The 19,772-nt window shown below is 49.7% G+C and overlaps 2 protein-coding genes across 4 annotated transcripts in view; both read left to right on the top strand.

The window, feature by feature from the left end:
- RHOA (ras homolog family member A) overlaps positions 1 to 17,429 on the top strand; it is a 32,293-nt gene extending 14,864 nt beyond the window's left edge. For all 3 annotated transcript variants that reach the window (XM_054729398.1, XM_008155653.3, XM_054729397.1), the window contains 4 exons: positions 9,801 to 9,958; positions 13,764 to 13,884; positions 15,146 to 15,276; positions 16,257 to 17,429. In XM_054729398.1, the coding sequence (XP_054585373.1) occupies positions 9,803 to 9,958; positions 13,764 to 13,884; positions 15,146 to 15,276; positions 16,257 to 16,430 (582 nt within the window). In that variant the 5' untranslated portion in view covers positions 9,801 to 9,802 and the 3' untranslated portion in view covers positions 16,431 to 17,429. The remainder of the gene's footprint in view (positions 1 to 9,800; positions 9,959 to 13,763; positions 13,885 to 15,145; positions 15,277 to 16,256) is intronic.
- A 924-nt stretch (positions 17,430 to 18,353) lies between these two features.
- GPX1 (glutathione peroxidase 1) lies at positions 18,354 to 19,482 on the top strand. The gene is made up of 2 exons (XM_008155666.3): positions 18,354 to 18,673; positions 18,943 to 19,482. Exons 1-2 carry the CDS (start codon positions 18,413 to 18,415, stop codon positions 19,300 to 19,302), a joined length of 621 nt encoding a protein of 206 aa, XP_008153888.3. The 5' UTR covers positions 18,354 to 18,412; the 3' UTR covers positions 19,303 to 19,482.
- The last annotated feature ends 290 nt before the right edge of the window (positions 19,483 to 19,772 follow it).

Raw genomic sequence — 19,772 nt, 5'->3', positions numbered from 1 at the left:
ACTTGAAGAGACCTTCAAGGACCTTAATGAGAATACCAAAAATATGGAAAAGGACCAGTCAGAAATTATGCATACACTGTCTGAAATAAAGAATATACAGACACTCAACTGTAGACCACCATACCCGAAGAGTCAAACCAAAGATCTGGAATATGAGGAAGCAAAAAACACCCAACCAGAGAGGCGGAAAGAAATAAGAATCCAAAAGTGTGAGGATAGCATAAGGAGCCTCCGGGATGGCTTTAAGAGTACCAGTATCCGAATTTTTGGGGTGCCAGAAGAGAGACAGCAAGATACTGAAAACCTATTTGAAGAAATAATGACAGAAAACTTCCCCCACCTGGTGAAAGAAATAGACTTACAAGTTCAGGAAGCGCACAGAACCCCAAACAAGAGGAATCCAAAGAGGACCACACCAAGACACATCATAATTAAAATGCCAAGGGCAAAAGACAAAGAGAGAATCTTACAAGCAGAAAGAGAAAAACAGTTAGTTACCTACAAGGGAGCACCCATACGACTGTCAGCTGATTTCTCAACAGAAACCATGCAGGCCAGACGGGAGTGGCAAGAAATATTCAAAGTGATGAATAGCAAGAACCTACAACCAAGACTACTCTACCCAGCAAAGTTATTCAGAATTGAAGGGCAGATAAAGAGCTTCACAGATAAGAAAAAGCTAAAGGAGTTCATCACCACCAAACCAGTATTATATGAAATGCTGAAAGGTATTCTTTAAAAAGAAGAAAAAAGTAAAGATAAAAATTATGAACAACAAATACATATATATCAACAAGTGATCCTAAAAATCAAGTGAATTAAAAATCTGAGGTACAGCCGAAACCGGTTTGGCTCAATGGATAGAGCGTCGGTCTGCGGACTGAAAGGTCCCAGGTTCGATTCCGGTCAAGGGCATGTACATTGGCTGCGGGCACATCCCTGGTAGGGGGTGTGCAGGAGGCAGCTGGTCGATGATTCTCTCTCATCGATGTTTCTAGCTCTCTATCCCTCTCCCTTCCTCTCTGTAAAAAATCAATAAAATATATTTAAAAAAAAAATCTGAGGTACAGAATAAACTGGTGATCATAATAGAATCAGAGGCATAGAATGGGAGTGGATTGATAATTCTCAGGGGAAAGGGGTGTCTGTGTGGGGGGTACGGGAAGAGACTGGACAAAAATCATACACCTATGGATAAGGACAACGGTGGGGAGGTAAGGGCAGAGGGGAGGTGGGAATCGGGTGGTGGGGAGATATGGGGGGGGAAAAGGAGAAACAATTGTAATAGTCTGAACAATAAAGATTTATTAAAAAAATAAAAATAAAATAAAAAAGAACCCCATGGAGCTCAGAGAACATGTGTCCGTCAGCTGGCCCTTCCAGAATGTGTGGCTGGGGTAGGGATTGGAGGGCATGTGATTACATCTTCCCCCAGCTACAGTGAGGCATCAGGGTTATTCACAAGGTCAGATGATGGGGGGGGGGGGCACAATTTTTAGGCCCCTTTCTCTTCTGCCTGGGAACACTGGCTGCAATGCAAGAGACCTTAAAAAAGAGTTACTAGCTAGATTTGGGGAAGTTTAGGGAAAACGCTGTGTTCACTTAAACTTGAATCTTCTCATTTATGGAGAAAGTAAATTATTTGCAGTCTTCAGTACTTTAGCTGTTGGTAACATTATTTTTGATCCTATAATGAGTCTCTCTCATGGTTGACAATTGCTGCTCTCTCAAATATTCCAGGCGGACTAGGGTTGTCTTCAGGCTTTTGCCCGTCTGAGGCGATAAGGTAGGCCTCCCGTCCCCTCCCCCTTTCTGTACATACGTGAATGTAGGGACGAAGAAGGCTCATATGCAGTGGTCTGTTACTTGTAAATCTTATTTGAAAGGAAGTAATTGGCTACTTGAAGACTGAGACTGAGGCCAATCCAGAACAGAAGGGAAGTAATTTAGAGGAAGTCAATTTGAAGGCTGGTTTCTAATCTTAGTAACTTGAGCTTTTGAAAGTTTCCTTCCAAAAGGTTAGAAAATTAACTCTCTTACACCAATACATTTTTACCCATTAACTTAAGGCTAGGTTCCTTATCTTTAATTCCATCAACGAACATATACTTCGGTTCGGGACTATTTTTGACCCTGCCAGGCATTGAAGGGAATATAGAAATGAAGATATATTTTTTGGAGCTTACGGATAATAGTACCCAATAGTTACACATTAGCTGTTATGTGCTAGGAATTATTTATTCCAAATGCTTTCCTGTGTTAACTCATTTAATAATTACCTCTACCCGTTATTTTCCCCGTTGGTCTAGATGAGTACATGGGTACAGAGGCACAGAGGGGTTTCCACTTGCCCAAAGAGTCACAGCTGCTTTGAACCCTAACACCTGGCTCTAGAGCCCTCTCTCTAAAAGTGAAAACAGGCCCTATCCGATTTGGCTCAATGGATAGAGCATCAGCCTGCAGACTGAAGGGTCCTGGGTTCGATTCCGGTCAAGGGCACATGCCCGGGTTGTGGGATCGATCCCCAGTAGGGGGTGTGCAGGAGGCAGCCAGTCAGTGATTCTCTCTCATTATTGATGTTTCAATCTCTCCCTCTCCCTTCCTCTCTCTCAAATCAATCAATATTTTTTTTAAAAAAAAGATTTTAAAAAATAAAAGTGCAAACAATATCAAATGATGTACCATCTGTCTGTATCTATACTAATAAAAGGGTAATATGCTAATTAGGCCAGGTCGACCGGACATCTTCCAGACGTCTGACTTCCTTTCAGACAAAGCCACGGTGGTGAGGGCTGAGGCAGAGGTGGTTAGGGGTGATCAGGCTGGTGTGGGGGAGCAAGCAATTAGGGGTGAGATCAGGCTGGCAGGGGAGGGCAGTTGGGGGCGATCAGGCTGGCAGGGGAGCAGTTAGGCGGCGATCAGGCCGGCAGGCAGAGGCAGTTAGGGGCGATCAGGCCGGCAAGCAGTTAGGAGCCAGCAGTCCCGGATTGTGAGAGGGATGTCCCAGATTGGAGAGGGTGCAGGCCAGGCTGAGGGACACCCCCCATCCTGTGCATGAATTTTGTGCACTGGGCCTCTAGTCTACACTAATATAAAAGAAACATGCAAATTGACCGTGTCTTCATGACACCCACCAGCCAATCAGGAGTGAGTATGTAAATTAACCCAACAAAGCTGGAGATGGCTCCACCCCCCCAGCCACTCCAGACCTCTGGGCAGCACACATGCAGGTGCTGAGAGGCCAGGCAAGGCAGGATGCCTACTATGAGTTGGAGGGCGGGGGCGGAGGGAGCTACAGGAGCGGTGCTCTGCCCAGAGCGAAGACTGAAGGCGGCGGCCAGAGCGAAGGCCTGGGTCCCGGGTACCGGAGGAAAACCGGTGCCAGCAGCTGGCGAAGGAAGGCCTATTGCACGAATCTCTTTGTGCAACAGGCCTCTAGTATATATATAAAAGCCTAAGCAACTGTCCAACCGGTGGCTATGACACGCACTGACCACCAGGGGCAGACGCTCAATGCAGGAGCTGCTGAACTGCAGTGACTTGGCAGCTGCGGTTCTCGGTGATGCACCTGGAACCAGAGGAGGGAGCCCAGGGGCATGTTCTCTGGGAAGCAGCACTGAGCAGACTAAGGGCCGTAGGAATTGAGGAACGAAGAACACGTGTCCTGGAGTAGCCAGGGAGGCTCTCCTGGGGAGGGGTCACTCTTAGCCGGGAAGCTGTTGAAGTGGAGTGTATGGGGGTGGGAAATCAGCCCTTGCCAGTGTTAAATTGTGCTTGAGCCCTGGCCAGGTAGCTCAGTTGGTTAGAGCCGTGGTCAGCAAACTGCGGCTTTCGAGCCACATGCGGCTCTTTGGCCCCTAGAGTGTGGCTCTTCCACAAAATACCACGGCCTGAGTGAGTCTCTTTTGAAGAAGTGGCGTTAGAAGAAGTTTTAAGTTTAAAATTTTTGGCTCTCAAAAGAAATTGCAGTTATTGTACTGTTGACATTTGGCTCTGCTGACGAATGAGTTTGCCGACCACTGGGCTAGAGCACTGTGCCCCCACTCCCAGTGTGTGAAGGTGGTGGGTTCATTCCCAGTCAGGGCACCAATGCTGCGGTGGCCTGGGTGGCTCCGCTGGTTGAGCATTGGCATGAGCACTGAAGGGTGGAGGTTTCTGTTCCTTGTCGAGGGCGTGCATCGGGTACAGGTTCCCTCCCCGCCCCCGTCGGTGCGTGCTGGAGGCGGTCAGTGGATGTATCTCTTTCACATGTTTCTCTGTTTCTCCCCCTCCCCCTCCCCCTCCACCAGTGCTCATTGTTGTGTGTTCAGTCTGTATATGTTTATAATGTATCTTCCAGTATTGGACCTTTCATCAGTATATACAATATATGTCTTTTTTGTCTCTTGTAATTTTTTTTGTTTAAAGTCTTAATTTGTCTGACAACATAGCTATTCAGCTGTTGACTGGTGATTATTTCTGCCTTTTAGAAATACTGCTATAACAAATGTTGCACGTGTGTTTGGTATTCTTATTTATTAAATATTTCTGTGGGTTTGTGCCGAAGGGAATGTTCTGCTTCAGTACACACGACTCGGCAAGTTCAGCAGAGGGGGCGCACACTCCCACCAGCAGCAGGGCAGGTTCCAGTGCTCCCCACAGCACAGGTTAAATTTCAGCCAAGCTGGGGGCATGCAGCAGTATCTGTTGTGGCTTAATTTGCATGTCCCTGATGACGAGGGGGTTAAACACCTTTCCCTGTGTTTCCTGGCCATTTTAGAAAGCTCATTTTGTGAGAAAGGATCATGTACTTTGGACTAAGAAGTCCAGTCATACTGGGGGGAGTAAGATACCTGGGAAACATACTAAAATGTAGATTGGGATTTCCTAATAGAAGCCAGAGTAGGTCAGAGTATTACTAAGAAGCAAATAAAAGGATTTCAGAGAAATTCTCCCTGGTCTCTGGTGGGAAGGAGGGTGTGTGCTTCCTTTTACCCCTAGAAGTAAAGCTACACATACACTAAGTCTTGGGTTCTCAAAATTTAGCATGCATCAGAATCACTGGAGGGGTGGTTAATGGGTTATATTAATTGCAAAGTAATGATTAAAGGAATAAAAATATAGGATATTGAATTAGTCTTTTTAATCCTCACCTGAGGATATGTTTATTTTAAAAAATATTTTTATTGATTTCAAAGAGGAAGAGAGAGTGGGGTGGGGGGGAGAAATATCAATGATGAGAGAGAATCATTGATCAGCTGCCTCCTGCATGCCCCCACCGGGGATTGAGCCAAACCAGCTAGGGCCAATATCTGATGTGTGAGTGTGGGAGATGTAAGAGGAGGGATGAGCTTTGGTACGGGTTTTGGATGGGCAGGTGAAGTGTTCTTTTCTAGGGAAAGGGAATAAATTTTCAAAGAGGGCATTGCTTTGAGTTGAGGTGGAAGAGTTTTACGAGGCCAGTTAATGGCCCCTGGTGTGTGATGAGGAATGGAGAGAAGGTGTGTGTCTGTGGGGGGGAGATTGGTTGCTGTTAGGATTTTGGAGGACCCTAAAGGCAAGGCTAAGGCGTCTTGACCTAATTTTGCATTGAGGACCTTCTGAAGGCCGTGGAGCAAAGGCAGGGTGGGCTGAAGCTCAGGCAGAGGAACGGGAATTTGCCTGCAAGTACGTGAGGCCCAGCCCTGCCCGGGATTTCCGAGGTCGGGTACAAGGGCAGTCGGGAGACCAGGGTGCTATTCCCAGGTGGGCAGTGCTGAGGACTTGCTGGCGTGATGACTGTGGGAGTGGAAGGGTATTTGAAGAATCGATATCCGCAGAGATGGGTATTGGGAGAATTGGGGGGCGGGGGCTTGGAAGGAATAATTACGTGTGAAGGCTGTGGCGGAGGAGACAGAAGAAGTGGAAGTCAGCGTGTGTCAGGGAGGTCCAAGGATTGGGAGGTAAGGTTGTGACAAATCGCAGGAGGAGGACTGGATTCTGAGCAAGGAGGCTCCTGGGTGACCTGAGAGTATGTGTCAGACGTTTGGGCAGAAGGCAGATTGGAAGAATTGGAGCAGTGAGTGGGTTTGAAGCAGTAGAAGTGTATCTCTTCTTCCTGTGAAACAGAGGAAGGTAGCTAGAGGAAAGCATGGACGTGGGGAGAGTCCTTGTTTTAAAATGGCACCTGCACTTGCTAGTAGCCTGAGAGGAGCCCGTGGAGAAGAGAGGAGGGGGACGTGGGCGACCACAGGGGCCGTGCCGTGTGAACTGAAAGTTGCTAGAGACCTAGCTTAGACCTGGGCAGAACCTGCTGATACCAACTGTTTGTTTTGTTTTTAAAGAGAGACTCTCTTTTTTAAAAAAAAAAATTTTATTTTATTTTAGAGAGAAAGAGAGAGAGAAACCTTGATCGGCTGCCTCCTGCACACTCCTTACTGGGGATCAAGCCAGGGGCCTCTTGGTTCAGAGGTCAGATGCTCACTCATGACCACACCGGATGGCTGTCCTGTTCATGTCTTGTGACAACTCTGGTTGTGTTGCCAGACCCCGGCACCCGGAAATCATGTCCTACAGGCTTTAGTTTTCGTGTCGTCCCGTAATCACGTGAATTTCTGTTTTGTCGTCAGTGGAGGCTGAAGGGTTTCACACATTTCCTGGGCCAAGGAAAGTTTTCTAGAGCCTTTTTGGTTGCTCCTTGGCGTTTTCCGTTTGTATGTCTTTAAACCTTTTGCACTCGGATGTCGAGTGTGACTCGACACGGTTAGCATTAAAATAAAGGAATCGAGAAAAAAGCAAGCAAGTGCAAAGGGTTAACCGTGTTAGATTGCGAGACTGTTTCTTGAGAATTGAGTGCCTTCTGGAAAGATACTGTTCAAAGTTGACAGCCTTTTCTTGACAAGGGAATTCCTGATGAATTATTTTGTTTGAAACCTGTAAGGTCTTGATTGTTTGACTTTGGGCACAAACCAATACAAGTTAGCCCTGAGGAGATATACATGGATAAAGTACATATAAAAATTCTTGACAGGAAACTGAGAGCATGAGAAAAACAAAAAAATCCGTGAAAACATTTTTTGAAATGTACAATGGAATTCAGTGGTACATAGTCAGAGAGTGGTATGCCATTTCACGGTTGTTTTGGGAAAATTCCGTCACCCCAGAAATGAAATCTCACTGTTCCCCTTAACACGTTAGGCGCCGCCTGTTTTGTCTCCGGGACAGAAAGTACAGAGTCAGTCACCGGTGACTGGCAGGCGCTTAACGTGTTAAAGGACATCCATTCCCTGTTCCCTTCCTCTCCTTTCTGCTTCCCTGGGCAACCACCGTGAGCTCTGCTTTCTGTCTGCATGTGTCCGCTCTGAACGTGTCGTTACGTTAGAGGCACAGGACGTGGTTCTTGGTGACCAGCTGCTGTCACATGTGTAACGTTTTCAGGGTTCACCCATTCTGATAACTGGAGCATGTATCAATCCTTTCTCCCCTCTTTATGGCCGAGTAATATTTTGTATATATGTCACATCTTTATCCACTCACCACTTATTAGATATTTGGGTTGTTTTTATTTTTTTACTATAATGGATGCTGCTGTGAACATTCAGGTACAAGTTTTTGTGTGGATATGTTTTTATTTCTCTTGGATAAATATATAGGAGTAGAATTGCTGGGTCTTATCTATTCATTTCCTTTACCCATTTTTAAATTGGGTTATTTGTCTTTTTATTATTGAGTTATTTATATATTCTGGATCCAAATCAACATCTTAACTGCCACCTCAAGAGAGACCCTGAAAAAAAAGAAAGATCCTGAGCCAGACCACCTCTTAAGCTGCTTTTTGTTGTTGATTTGTAAGAGTTCTTTATATATTCTAGATACAAGCCCTTATCAGATGTTATTTGTAAACATTTGCTTCTGTGGTTTTGTCTTTTCATTTTCTTGACGGTATCTCTTGAAGCACAAGTTTTTAAAATTTTTATGAAGTCCAATTTATCTATTTTTTTCTCTTCGGTTGCTGGGATAAATATATCTGTGAATATACTACTTACAATATATTGTAATAAATATTATTCACAATTGCTGAAATGTGGAAGCAACCTAAGTGTCTATCAAGAGATGAATGGATAAACAAGATGTGGTATATACATACAATGGAATGTTACTCAGTCTTAAAGAGAAAGGAAATTCTGACCCATACTACACGTTTGAATCTTCAAGACTTGATGTTGCGTGAAATAAGCCAGTCCAAAAAAAAAAAAAAAGGCAAATACTGTATGATTCCACTTATAGGAGGTCACTAGAGAAGTAAAATTCATAGAGACAGGAAGTAGAATGGTAGTTGCCAGGGGCAGAGGGAGGGGAAAGGGGAGTAGGGAGGTAGTGTTTATTGGGTATAGAGTTTAGTTTGGGGAGGTGGATAAAGTCCTGGAGATGGATGGTGGTGATGGCTGCATAATAATGTGAATATATGTAATGCCACTAAACTAGACAATAAAAATTGTTAATCCATCTTGAGTTAAAAGACTTCTTTTCTCCATTGGTCTTGGCATTTTTGTTGAAAATCATTTGACTCTAAATATAAGTGCTTATTTCTGGACTCGGTTCTATTCATTGATCTGTGTCTGTCTAGATGACAGTGAAATACTGTCTTGATTACTGTAGTTTGTTGTTGTGTGTGTAGGGGGGTATTAAGTTTTAAAGCCAGGAAGTGTGAGTCCTGCAACTTGGTTCTTTAATATTGTCTTCCATTTCATAAACATGAATCTTTTTTTTTTTTTTAATATATTTTATTGATTTTTTTACAGAGAGGAAGAGAGAGGGATAGAGAGTTAGAAACATCGATGAGAGAGAAACATCGATCAGCTGCCTCTTGCACACTCCCTAATGGGGATGTGCCCGCAACCCAGGTACATGCCCTTGACCGGAATCGAACCTGGGACCCTTGAGTCCGCAGGCCGACGCTCTATCCACTGAGCCAAACCGGTTTCGGCTCTTTTTTTTTTTTTTTTAATCTTTATTTTTGGAAGTATTACATGTGTTGTAATATTTATTTAGATCTTAAATTTCTCTCAACAATGTTTTGTACTTTTCAGAATATTGTTCTTATTTTGTTAAATTTATTCCTTTTTTATGGTATTGTAAGTGAAATTGTTTTCCTAATTTCATTTTCAATTTGTTCATTGCTAGGGTATAGAAATACAGTTCATTTTTGTATGTTCATCTTGTACCCTGCAGCCTTGCTGAGTTTGTTATTAGCACTAATAGTTTTTAGTGGATTGTACACATCTGTCATCTGAGTTGAGATTGTTTGATTTCTTCCTTTCCCATATGTATGTCTTCTATTTTATTTTCTTGCCTAATTGCCTCCAGTGTCATGTTGGATGGATAGAAGTGGCAAGCATGGACATCTTTGCCTTGTTCCTGATCTTGGGGAAAAGATTTCATGTTTTTTACCATTAAGTATAATCCTGTATAATAAAAGCCTAATATGCAAATTGTCCCCTCGACCAGGAGTTTGGCCAGGGGTGGGGCTGGCCGAGTTTGGCCAGGGGTGGGGCTGGCCGGCTGGCCAACTGAGGGAGGGGAGGCCTCAGGCAGCTGGGGGAAGGGAGGTGGCAGCCGACAGCTGCTAGGGACCCTACCCGTGCACAAATCTCATGCACTGGGCCTGTAGTGTTTGTATAAGTTCTTTGAGATGATATTTTGGTGCCAACTGGAAAGATGTACTAGCATTTTATATTTGGGTGTGCTAATAGAGGCTTGTGCCCCATTGTTGGAAAAGTGTTTCATAGCCTAAAGCTATCATGGCTTCTTGTGCAGTCTAGATAATACTTTGTCTGTTTCAGCAATGGCTGCCATCCGGAAGAAATTGGTGATTGTTGGTGATGGAGCCTGTGGCAAGACTTGCTTGCTCATCGTTTTTAGCAAGGACCAGTTCCCAGAGGTGTATGTACCTACGGTGTTTGAGAACTATGTGGCAGACATTGAAGTGGACGGAAAGCAGGTGAGTACATTTCCATAACAACTGGTACTAATTTTACATGTTAGGCTATTCGTGTAGTCAGAGAGAATTAGGCCTTTTTGTCTCTTCAGTACACAATCTATCTACACTAATAAAAGAGAAAGATGCAAATTGACCATACCTTCGTGACGCCACCAGCCAATCAGGAGTGAGTATGCAAATTAACCCAACAAAGATGGTGGGTTAATTTGTATATGCAGGCGCTGAGCGGCCGGGGGCAGGGCAGGATGCAGGCTTTCTGCACCGCCCCAGCAGCTCCAGGCCGGAGTGAAGACGGTGCCAGCAGCCAGGGGAAGGAAGGCCCTTTCTTGCATGAATCTTTGTGCACCGGGCCTCTAGTATAACAATAACAAAAATGTTAGAGTGAGAAATCCATTCTCATCCTGGTACCACAGCCCAACTTTGTTCATTGTTAAATTGCTAGCATGTACATTTTGTCCATAATCATATGTATTTTATTTGGGAAAACCTTAGTATATGTGTTTTTTTGGCTTTGATTTTATATTTAGTGCTGCAATATGAGATTACTAGGTTGAGAGGTTCATATTTATTATGACTCTCAAAGAGTTATACCATCAGCAGTGTGGCATGTAGGCAACAAACATCCTCATATGTAATTTTTATTTTTATTGGAAGTCTACAGATTTTTTTAAAAATATTTTTTTTATTGATTTCAGAAAGGAAGGTAAAGGGAGAGAGATAGAAACATCAATGATGAGAGAGAATCATTGATCAGCTGCCTCCTGCACGCCCCACACTGGGGACTGAGCGTGCATCCTGGGGCGTGTGCCCTAATTGGGAATTGAACCAGTGACCTCCTGGTTCATAGGTTGACATTCAACTACTGAGCTACATTGGCCAGGCCTCACATTTAATTTTTAAAATATTTTGTCTTTAACATAAACAAGCTGCCACTGTTGATTCAGTTACATCTTTCTTGCAGGGAGGAATGAAATTCTCAGTACAGACTGGTCCGCTGAAAAGAAAAGTAGAACAAGGGTTTCTTCTCCAACACAGTCAGTCCTCTTGGGCATTCAGTCCCATGTGTGTGCGCTAGCACCTAGTCAGTTGGCTCCATAATTCCATCTCCTTTCTCCCTTCTCATTTTCCAGCTACCTACTCTCTGTCCCGTGTTACTTAGCCCCCACATGCGGCACCTGTGTAGAAACACATTAGGCTAGCTGCTCAGAATTCTAGGTTTCTCATAGGATGTCCTGAGAGTTCTGTGATCATGAGTAAGCCACCTGACTCTTGAGTCGCCTTCATTTTGCAGGTGACATCAGGGTTCTAGAAGTAACTGAAAGCATTGGGAAGCACCAAAGCACTTTACACAGTGGGCTGAACTCAAAACCTCCTTTTACAGTCTGCAGTCCTTGTCCCGTTTCAGTGGGGGTCACAGTGATTGCTCTCGTGCCTTCAGGAAACACAAGGCACCTTTCTGGTCAAGAATAGATGAGGGGCCCGGCCGGCATGGCTCAGAGGTTGAGCATCAACCTATGAACCAAGAGGTCACTGGTTCGATTCCTGGTCAGGGCACGTGCTCAGTTGCAGGCTCGATCCCAATTGGCAGCATGCAGGAGGCAGCCAATCAGTGATTCTCTCTCATCATTGATATTTCTATCTCTCTCTCCCTCTCCCTTCCTCTCTGATAACAATAAAAATATATTTTTTTAAAAAAAGAAAAGATCTGGGGGGCAACAGTGCATTTCAGCCGGCAGCACATTGGGGCCTGTCCTGCACGGAGTCCATCAGTGCAGAGTGCTGCCACTGTTACCTGAGTCCGTTCTCTGCGTTGAAGCTTGGACACGCGTGTTCCCGGGGCCTGGGAGACTGGTTTTGTGCAGACACCTGGCCCAGTGTGACAAACGGGTTGAAATGTGCTGAGGTCTTTGCGCCTGTTGTCAGGTAACGGCCCCCTTGTCCAGCTTAGATTGCCACACAGCACGGAAAGCAGGGCCAGGTTGGTTTCTCCAGTGCCTGGTACATGCATGTTGCTGGTTTTATCCTGTCATCCCCTCCAGAGAGAGTAGCTGTCGGGTGCTCTGTGCCGTGAGCTCAGTTGGGAAAGTCAGGACGCGTGTTTTGGAGCCAGTCATGGCCTTTCTGTTCTCCTGGGAGCACTCTCTGCACCTGGAGGTCTTGAAACAACCAGGATCTTATCCACAAGAAATGTAGGGACCTTGACTTAAAACCTTTCGTAATGGTCTGAGTTTTTCTTGCACTGCCAGCTTTGAATGTAGCTGATCCTGGCAAGATAGGGGAGGCCTCCTAGCAGGGAGAGGACCCCTTCAGTGAAGGTGCTGGATCTGGCAGAGGGCATCACAGCCCAGCTTCCTGCCTCAGCACCTCGGGAGCCCCACAGGGAGGGGCGCTGAAGAGCAGCGTGGACAGCGCCTTGGGAGGCATCCCGAGTCCAGGTGACCCTGTCCCGGAACATGGCTACCGAAGTGGGGAGGCCCTTTCGACATGGGACGGACCTTCGGAAGCATCCACACCCAGGAACCATTCGTCAGGAGCCAGACTGAACACTCGGGAGGCTTGGAGGGGCCAGGGGGTGGGATGTAGGAGAGCGTGAATGAGCTGCACCATCCTGAGGTCAGACCAGCTGTGAGGATGGGGGGGTCAGTATCTCCTCGCCCCTCACCAAGCTGACGATGTGTCCAGATGGAAGAGCAAGGAGCCTACGGAGGTGGCAGGAGACGCATCCCGGGGCGGGGGCGGAGGGTTGAAGAGACAGTTAGCCGTCGACCTTAGAGAAGGAATGGCACTTAGAGACTGAAAGAAGGGTGTGGAGGTGCTGGGAGAAAGGGGTATTCCAGGCACCGAAGGGAGAGCTCCTTGGGCCCGACGGGCCTCTGCCCAGAGGGTGTGACCGTCCACTCTGGTCAGAAGAGGTCGCAAGGCGGCTGCAGTGCTGGGCACCTTGAAAGAGGACCCAGGCCCAGAGCCCAGGCGTGAGAGGCGTGTCCTCCCACCTTACGTGACGCTTTCATTCGACGTTTTTGTGAGTAGTCCAGGTGGAGCCGGACGCCTTCCCCTCAGCTTAGACTCCTACCCCAGCTGGTGTCTTTCCTCCCCCAGCGACTCACACACGCTCGTCTCCATGTTTTCCCGTTGGGGCAGCATGACCAGACAGATGGAGATGGTTGCGTGAGACGACAAATGACAGTTCGGTTTTTACTTGTCTTGCCTTGTACACCTGGTAGAATATTATTTACAGTTTGATTTCCCCTCTCGTTCATCCACTGGATGTTACTTATAATTAAAGTAGAGGCCCGATGCACGAAATTCATGCAAGGGGCTTGGCCCTTGCCACCGGCTTCTTCCGGAAGGTCATCCAGATGGTCATTGTTGATTGAGAATTATCAGCTACCTCCTGCACGCCCCCTACTGGGGATAATCCCACAACCCAGGCATGTGCCCTGACCAGGAATTGAACTGTGACCTCCTGGTTTATAGGTCGACGCTCAACCATTGAACCACACTGGCTGGGCCAACATCCCCTTTTGAAAGTGGGTAGTGGACCCTGGCCAGATTAGTTCTGTTGTTTTGAGCATTGTCCCAGTACACCAAGGTTGCGAGTTCAATCCCCAGTCAGGGCACATACAAGAATCTCAACCAATGAATGCATAAACAAGTGGAACAAAAAAATCAGTGTCTCTCTCTCCCTCCCAACCCCATCCCTCTCCCTCTTTTTCTCTCTCCCTCCCTCTAAAAAACACACACAAGCCACAAAAGTGGGTAGTGGGATTAACCTGGCCCTTTGTCCTTCATTCTTCTCCCACAGGTAGAGTTGGCTTTGTGGGACACAGCTGGGCAGGAGGATTATGATCGCTTGAGGCCCCTCTCCTACCCGGACACGGATGTCATCCTGATGTGCTTCTCCATCGACAGCCCTGACAGTTTAGGTGAGGAGCTCTGCAGCCTGCGGTTTGCCATGCCTGCGTGCCTGGCTGACACCTAGTCCCAGGTCCTTTCTGGGCATCGAGCAGACATGAGCATCAGAGAAGGAATCGCCAGTGGCCAGAGTCCTAGAGCCTGAGTCTGTGTAACGGCCTGGGCCTTTCAGCCTGGTCTCCCGTGGCTGCTCTGCGTCCACTTTGTAAAGCAGGGAGTTCCAAATACAGAACCAGCTTTTGGACTGAGATTTGGGGGAGGTTTTCAGGGTGCCTGTACCTTTCTTTAGTGCTTCGTGTTGCCTCCTGTTTCTAGCCTGGGGACTTGCTATTTCCGGTGGTGTTTTCAAGTCCTCTCTCAGCCCCTTTCCAAAGCGTCTTAGCTAATAATGAGAGACTTGGGCCTGCCATATTAGCTCAGTTGGTCACATGTTTCAGAAGCCACTTTCCTTCAGAAAATGACTGACTAATGCTGACCTCACACTCGATAAAACAAGGCACTAGCCTTGAAGTCAGAGAGTGAGCAGCTTACTTATAAAATACGTCTCAAATCACAATCAGCACCGTTTACATTACCATCGCTCTAAGTGCTTTACATGCATTGCCTCAGAGTAACCCAGTGTAAGGTAGGTATGACTATCTTCCCCATCTTACAAAGTCATCCCTGACACTGAGGTGTCCGAGGGAGGGTGTGGGGGCTGAACCCAGCCCGCTCAGCCACCTTGATGTCCATACAGCCATACTCCAGGTCCGCAAGGAGCTGAGCTGGCTGTCACTCATGTTCAGGGCTCGTGAGCCATTGGAAATACCATAACCCGCAGGGCAGGGACATGCTGAGGCCCATGAGCAAGGTGGAGAGAACATGTGGACTCCAGGCCAGCTGCAGCCCCCGAATGGGGTGTGGTCAGAATCCCTGCCAGCTGGACGGTGATGGCCACGGGAGCCTCCCTGCGTGGGCAGGTGGCCCCATTGCGGATCCCCCTGGGCACTGACTGGATCCTTTGCTGCTCCGGAGTCTTCTCCTGGGCCCCCCTCCACAGGAGCTGTGCTTGGTGGTGGGACTGACAGAAGCTGGTGGTTCTGTGCTTAAGGGTAGGGGATAAATTTTGCCTTTTCCTGGCACAATTAAAACTAGTTTTAAAAGTCGTGAAATGCCATTAAATGTCCAGCATAATTTTCAAGTCGTTTCTTTGTAGTTTAATTAGGGATCTTGGAGATTCTTGAAGATAGAACTTTATATATCCCCGAATTATGTGCATTTCACTATTTTCAGAAAACATCCCAGAAAAATGGACTCCGGAAGTCAAGCATTTCTGTCCCAATGTGCCCATCATCCTGGTTGGGAACAAGAAGGATCTTCGAAACGATGAGCACACAAGGCGGGAGCTGGCCAAGATGAAGCAGGCATGGCCGGGGCCGGGTTCTCTCTCCGGGTGGCGTTCTCTTCAGTTCTCACCTGGGGATGTGTTGTCCTTGACTGGGGGCAGCGGTGGGAGTGGGGGTGGAGAGAAGACTTTGATTGATCGTACACACCTGACCGGGAATCGAACCCGCCACCTTTCAGTGCACGGGACGCACTCCCACCAGCTGAGCCACACTGGCAGGTCTTGTAGGATTCTTGAACCCGAGGACCCGTGGGGAGGTTCAGGGAGCCCAACAGAAACCTCTCTCTCCATCTGGCCCCCACTGCCTGGGGTCTAGTCATGTGAGACGGAATCTCCCCTGTGAGGTGGTGCTGTGCCCCCACGGATCGCCTGCCTCGGAAGGGACCATCACCGCAGTCGCCAGTGCTCCAAATGCAGGAACTTCATCGGGCTCTTGATTTCCCTCTTCAGTTATTACCTTGGTGTATGTGAGGCCAAAAACAAACTGGTGGCAACTGAAAGGTTGGGCAGTTCTGAGGCAGGGAGTCCAGGCAAAGAGCCCCGGTGCCTTTAGAAAGTGATGATGGAGGTGGCCGCAGGGCAGGGCTTCCCCGTTGCAGGAGGAGAGTCTGGAGGTCCTCACCCCAGGTTCTCCCACTGAGGTTTCTCTGAATGTCAAGGTCAGGATCTGTTTTCTCCCAGGGGCATTCTCTCTGGGAAGCTGCAGGAGGACCAGGGGTTACCTGGATCGGCAGCTTGAGTCATTTTGCCCTTCATTCCCTCCTTAACGTTAACCTACAGGGCTTCTCCGGCCTCTCCCCAGAGAAGAGCTCATTGGGGAGGGACGTTATATTGGGTTGGGGCTCACTGCATATGAATTTCATGGACCGAACTCCAGTTTGGGGATGTGGTAGCTTTTAAAAGAGGTCTTAGCTGGATTTAAATACACCTACTCCCTGTATGTATGTCACAGTGGTAACTAACTACTCACTGTCTGGAACCCTCTTCTCTCTTTGCTAGGAGCCAGTAAAACCGGAAGAAGGCAGAGATATGGCAAACAGGATTGGCGCATTTGGGTACATGGAGTGTTCAGCAAAGACCAAAGATGGAGTGAGGGAGGTTTTCGAAATGGCCACGAGAGCTGCTCTGCAAGCCAGGCGTGGGAAGAAGAAGTCCGGGTGCCTTGTGTTGTGAGCGCCGCAGGCACAGCCTCGCGCGGCTCGTTCTGAAGTGCTGTTCATTAATCCTAGCGTATGATTCCTGGCCTTTCATTTACCTATAATTTACCTGAGATTACAAATCAGAAGTCATCTTGCTACCAGTATTTAGAAGCCAACCATGATTATTAATGATCCAGCCCACCTGGCCCGCCGGTCCTCTGACACCGCTCTAACAGCCCTCTGCACTCCCACCCGACACACCAGGCGCTAATTCAAGGAATTCCTTAACTTCTTGCTTCTTTCTAGAAAGAGAAATGGTAACTTTTGTGAGTTAGGCTGTAACTACTTCATAACTAACATGCCTTCCTGTCATCTGTCAGCTGCAAGGTGCTCTGGTGAGCTACCGCTTCAGAGCTTCACTCCTGAGCAGATGCATTGTCCGGCCTCTGGAGAGGGCATCCAGTTTTTTCAAAATGCTCAGCCAGAGAGGCCAAGTTCATGCAGCTGCGGCAAGGTTACAGTTCTGTGGTTTCATGTTAGTTACCTTATAGTTACTGTGTAATTAGTGCCACTTAATGTATGTTACCAAAAAATAAATATATCTACCCCAAACTAGATGTAGTATTTTTTGTATAATTGGATTTCCTAATACTGATATTTGTCATTCCCACAGAAAGTGTATTGGTTTTTTTAAAAAGAAAGTGTATTTGAAAATAAAGTCAGATGGAAAATTCATTTTTAAAATTCCCGCTTTGTCGGTTTCTCTAATAAAAGATGGCCATGTCACCTGTTTTCAGCCCCACGTGTCCCCGTACCCCTCCCCAGAGCTGGGCTGAGTAAGTAGGAATTTGGTTTCGTGCCTGAGGCATGTAGTCGCTTCCGAAGGCCGAAGAGCTGCCGCTCCTGCACCGCGGGTCTGGCTCTAGGACTGCTCCTCACTGTGCCAGGTTCCTCGGGAGCCCCCCTCCAGCTGACGGGACTTTTCTGTACCGGTTAACTTTTCCAACTACTAGAATAAAGGCAGTTTTCTACACTTCCGGATCCGGTGTGTGTGTTCCTCTCTCCGGGGCTGGGGGTGGGGGGTGGGCTGCAGGGTGCACAGTACCAGCGGGCCCACCACCTTCTCTGATGCCACCAACCTGGCGCCTAGAACATGGAGACTATCGTCTTGTGTCATTCAAGTTCAGCATTGGGGGGGGGGGAGGGGGCAGCCCACTGCGGAGACCGGAGGGCACGCCAAGCAGTCATTCTACGCAGACCAGACCGGGACCTTTCCTCTTACTCCGTCCCTTCTCAGGCCTCAGTTTCCAGGGCGGAGCTCCAGATGGAGGTGGGTGGGTACGGAGGATGGCCTGAAGTCGGCAGGGCCCTCCTGGCCCTTCATGCTCTCGGCTCTGTTCTCAGACCTGGGGCGAGCCCTCCCTCTAGGCTGTACAAGGAGGCGGGGGGCTAGAGGGCTGGGCCTGAACCCCGCGGACAGCCCCGGGTGCAGGGAACTGAACTGGCGCGGGCCGCAGGGCCTGTGCGCTGCCTGCTGGCACTGCCCACCCTCCTCCTCAACCTTCCTAAAGCTCGTCCTAGAAGAACCGCCTTGGCAGGTGCTGCCAACCGCGCCATCACCACAAGCCACAACTTGCTCGGCACCGGTAGCAGGAGGACACACGCGGGAACAGCAACACGGAAGGGCTGTGGGCCAGGAGCCGCGCCAGGCGCTGTCAACTGCAGCCTCCAACCAGAGCCTTTGAGGCCTGTGCCCTGGCGCCCGGCAGGATAACGGGTCGCAGCAGCGCCCGGCTGTGCCCGCAGCTCCGCAGGGTCTGGGCGGTGTCTGCATCCGGCCAGGTCGCCCCCTCCCGCCGCGCCGGTCACCAGCCCGGGGAGGCCGGATGGGGCGGGGCGGAGGGGGTGGAGCTGTCCGTCCCACGTGACGCCGTGACCTGCCTGTTAAAAGGCGATGCACCCCGGGTCCCCTTGTGTTCCTGTCCCCAGCGCACCCTCTCAAGCCGTCCCCACGCCATGTGCGCCGCTCCGCTGTTGGCGGCCGCGCAGGCGGCTGCGGCCCCGCGCTCGGTGCACGCGTTCTCCGCGCGCCCGCTGGCCGGCGGGGAGCCCGTGAGCCTGGGCACCCTGCGGGGCAAGGTGCTGCTCATCGAGAACGTGGCCTCGCTCTGAGGCACGACCGTCCGCGACTACACCCAGATGAACGAGCTGCAGCGGCGCCTCGGGCCGCGGGGCCTGGTCGTGCTCGGCTTTCCGTGCAACCAGTTCGGGCATCAGGTGCGCGGGGCGGAGCGGGCGGGGGTGGCGGCGCAGGCGGGGCCGGGAGCGCTGCCCAGCGGGCGCCGTCCGCAGCCTCACGCCCGGGGCGCGGAGAGGCCGCCGCAGGCCCGCTTCCCCCCGGCGCTGGGCCAGGCCGGGGTGCGGGCCGCCCCGGGTGGTGCAAGGTTGTGCAAGGTGGGCGGGGCCCGGTGAGTCACCCGAAACCCCCGTTTGCGGCCGGAAGGTTTCCCCTGGAGGCCCAGGTCCCAGCTGCTCTCCTCCCGCAGGAGAACGGCAAGAACGAGGAGATCCTGAACTCCCTCAAGTACGTCAGGCCTGGCGGCGGGTTCGAGCCCAACTTCACGCTCTTCGAGAAGTGCGAGGTGAACGGCGCGCAGGCGCACCCCCTCTTCGTCTTCCTGCGCCAGGCGCTGCCCGCACCCAGTGACGACCCCGCTGCGCTCATGACAGACCCCAAGTTCATCATCTGGTCCCCCGTGTGCCGCAACGACGTGTCCTGGAACTTCGAGAAGTTCCTGGTGGGCCCTGACGGCGTGCCCGTGCGCAGGTACAGCCGCCGCTTTCCCACCATTGACATCGAGCCCGACATAGAAGCCCTGCTGGCCAAGGCGCCCAGCAGCGCCTAGGGCGCCCCCACGCCCCCACCGGCCCTCTGGGGGGTTATCCATGAAGGTGTTGCCTCTAAACCACACGGAGGAATGCCCGATGTCCAGCGGAATCCCCCAGATGGGCCCCGGTCCTGTCCGCCCCAGCCTCCCCCTCCCACGCCATGGCTTTGCCCAATAAACTGTCCGGTGTCAGCAGAACTCTGTCCTGTGTCTGTGTCAGCGTCAGCGTCAGCGGGGGGCACCTTTCCCATCGCCGTTGTCATAGGGCTGGGAGCTGGAGCCCCCCACCCTCCACTCCTGGCCACGCCCGAGCTTCCTCTCCCTCCTCTGCAGCGTGGGGGCCCCTCTCCCCGGTGGGCACCTGGCTCCTGCCCCAGGGTCTCTCCCTCTCCCAGGCCATGCCATAGGGCCATCCCAGGAAGCTGTTAGAGGAGGAAGTCCTTACTCCGAAAAGGAAGGCGGCTGACGCCTAACGCAGCGGTGAGCCC

This window comes from Eptesicus fuscus, chromosome 18 (genome assembly GCF_027574615.1).
Source record: "Eptesicus fuscus isolate TK198812 chromosome 18, DD_ASM_mEF_20220401, whole genome shotgun sequence".
Classification (NCBI taxonomy): Eukaryota; Metazoa; Chordata; class Mammalia; order Chiroptera; family Vespertilionidae; genus Eptesicus; species Eptesicus fuscus.
The sequence above is the reverse complement of the archived record's forward strand: the minus strand, read 5'-3'. Positions and strand labels throughout refer to the sequence as shown.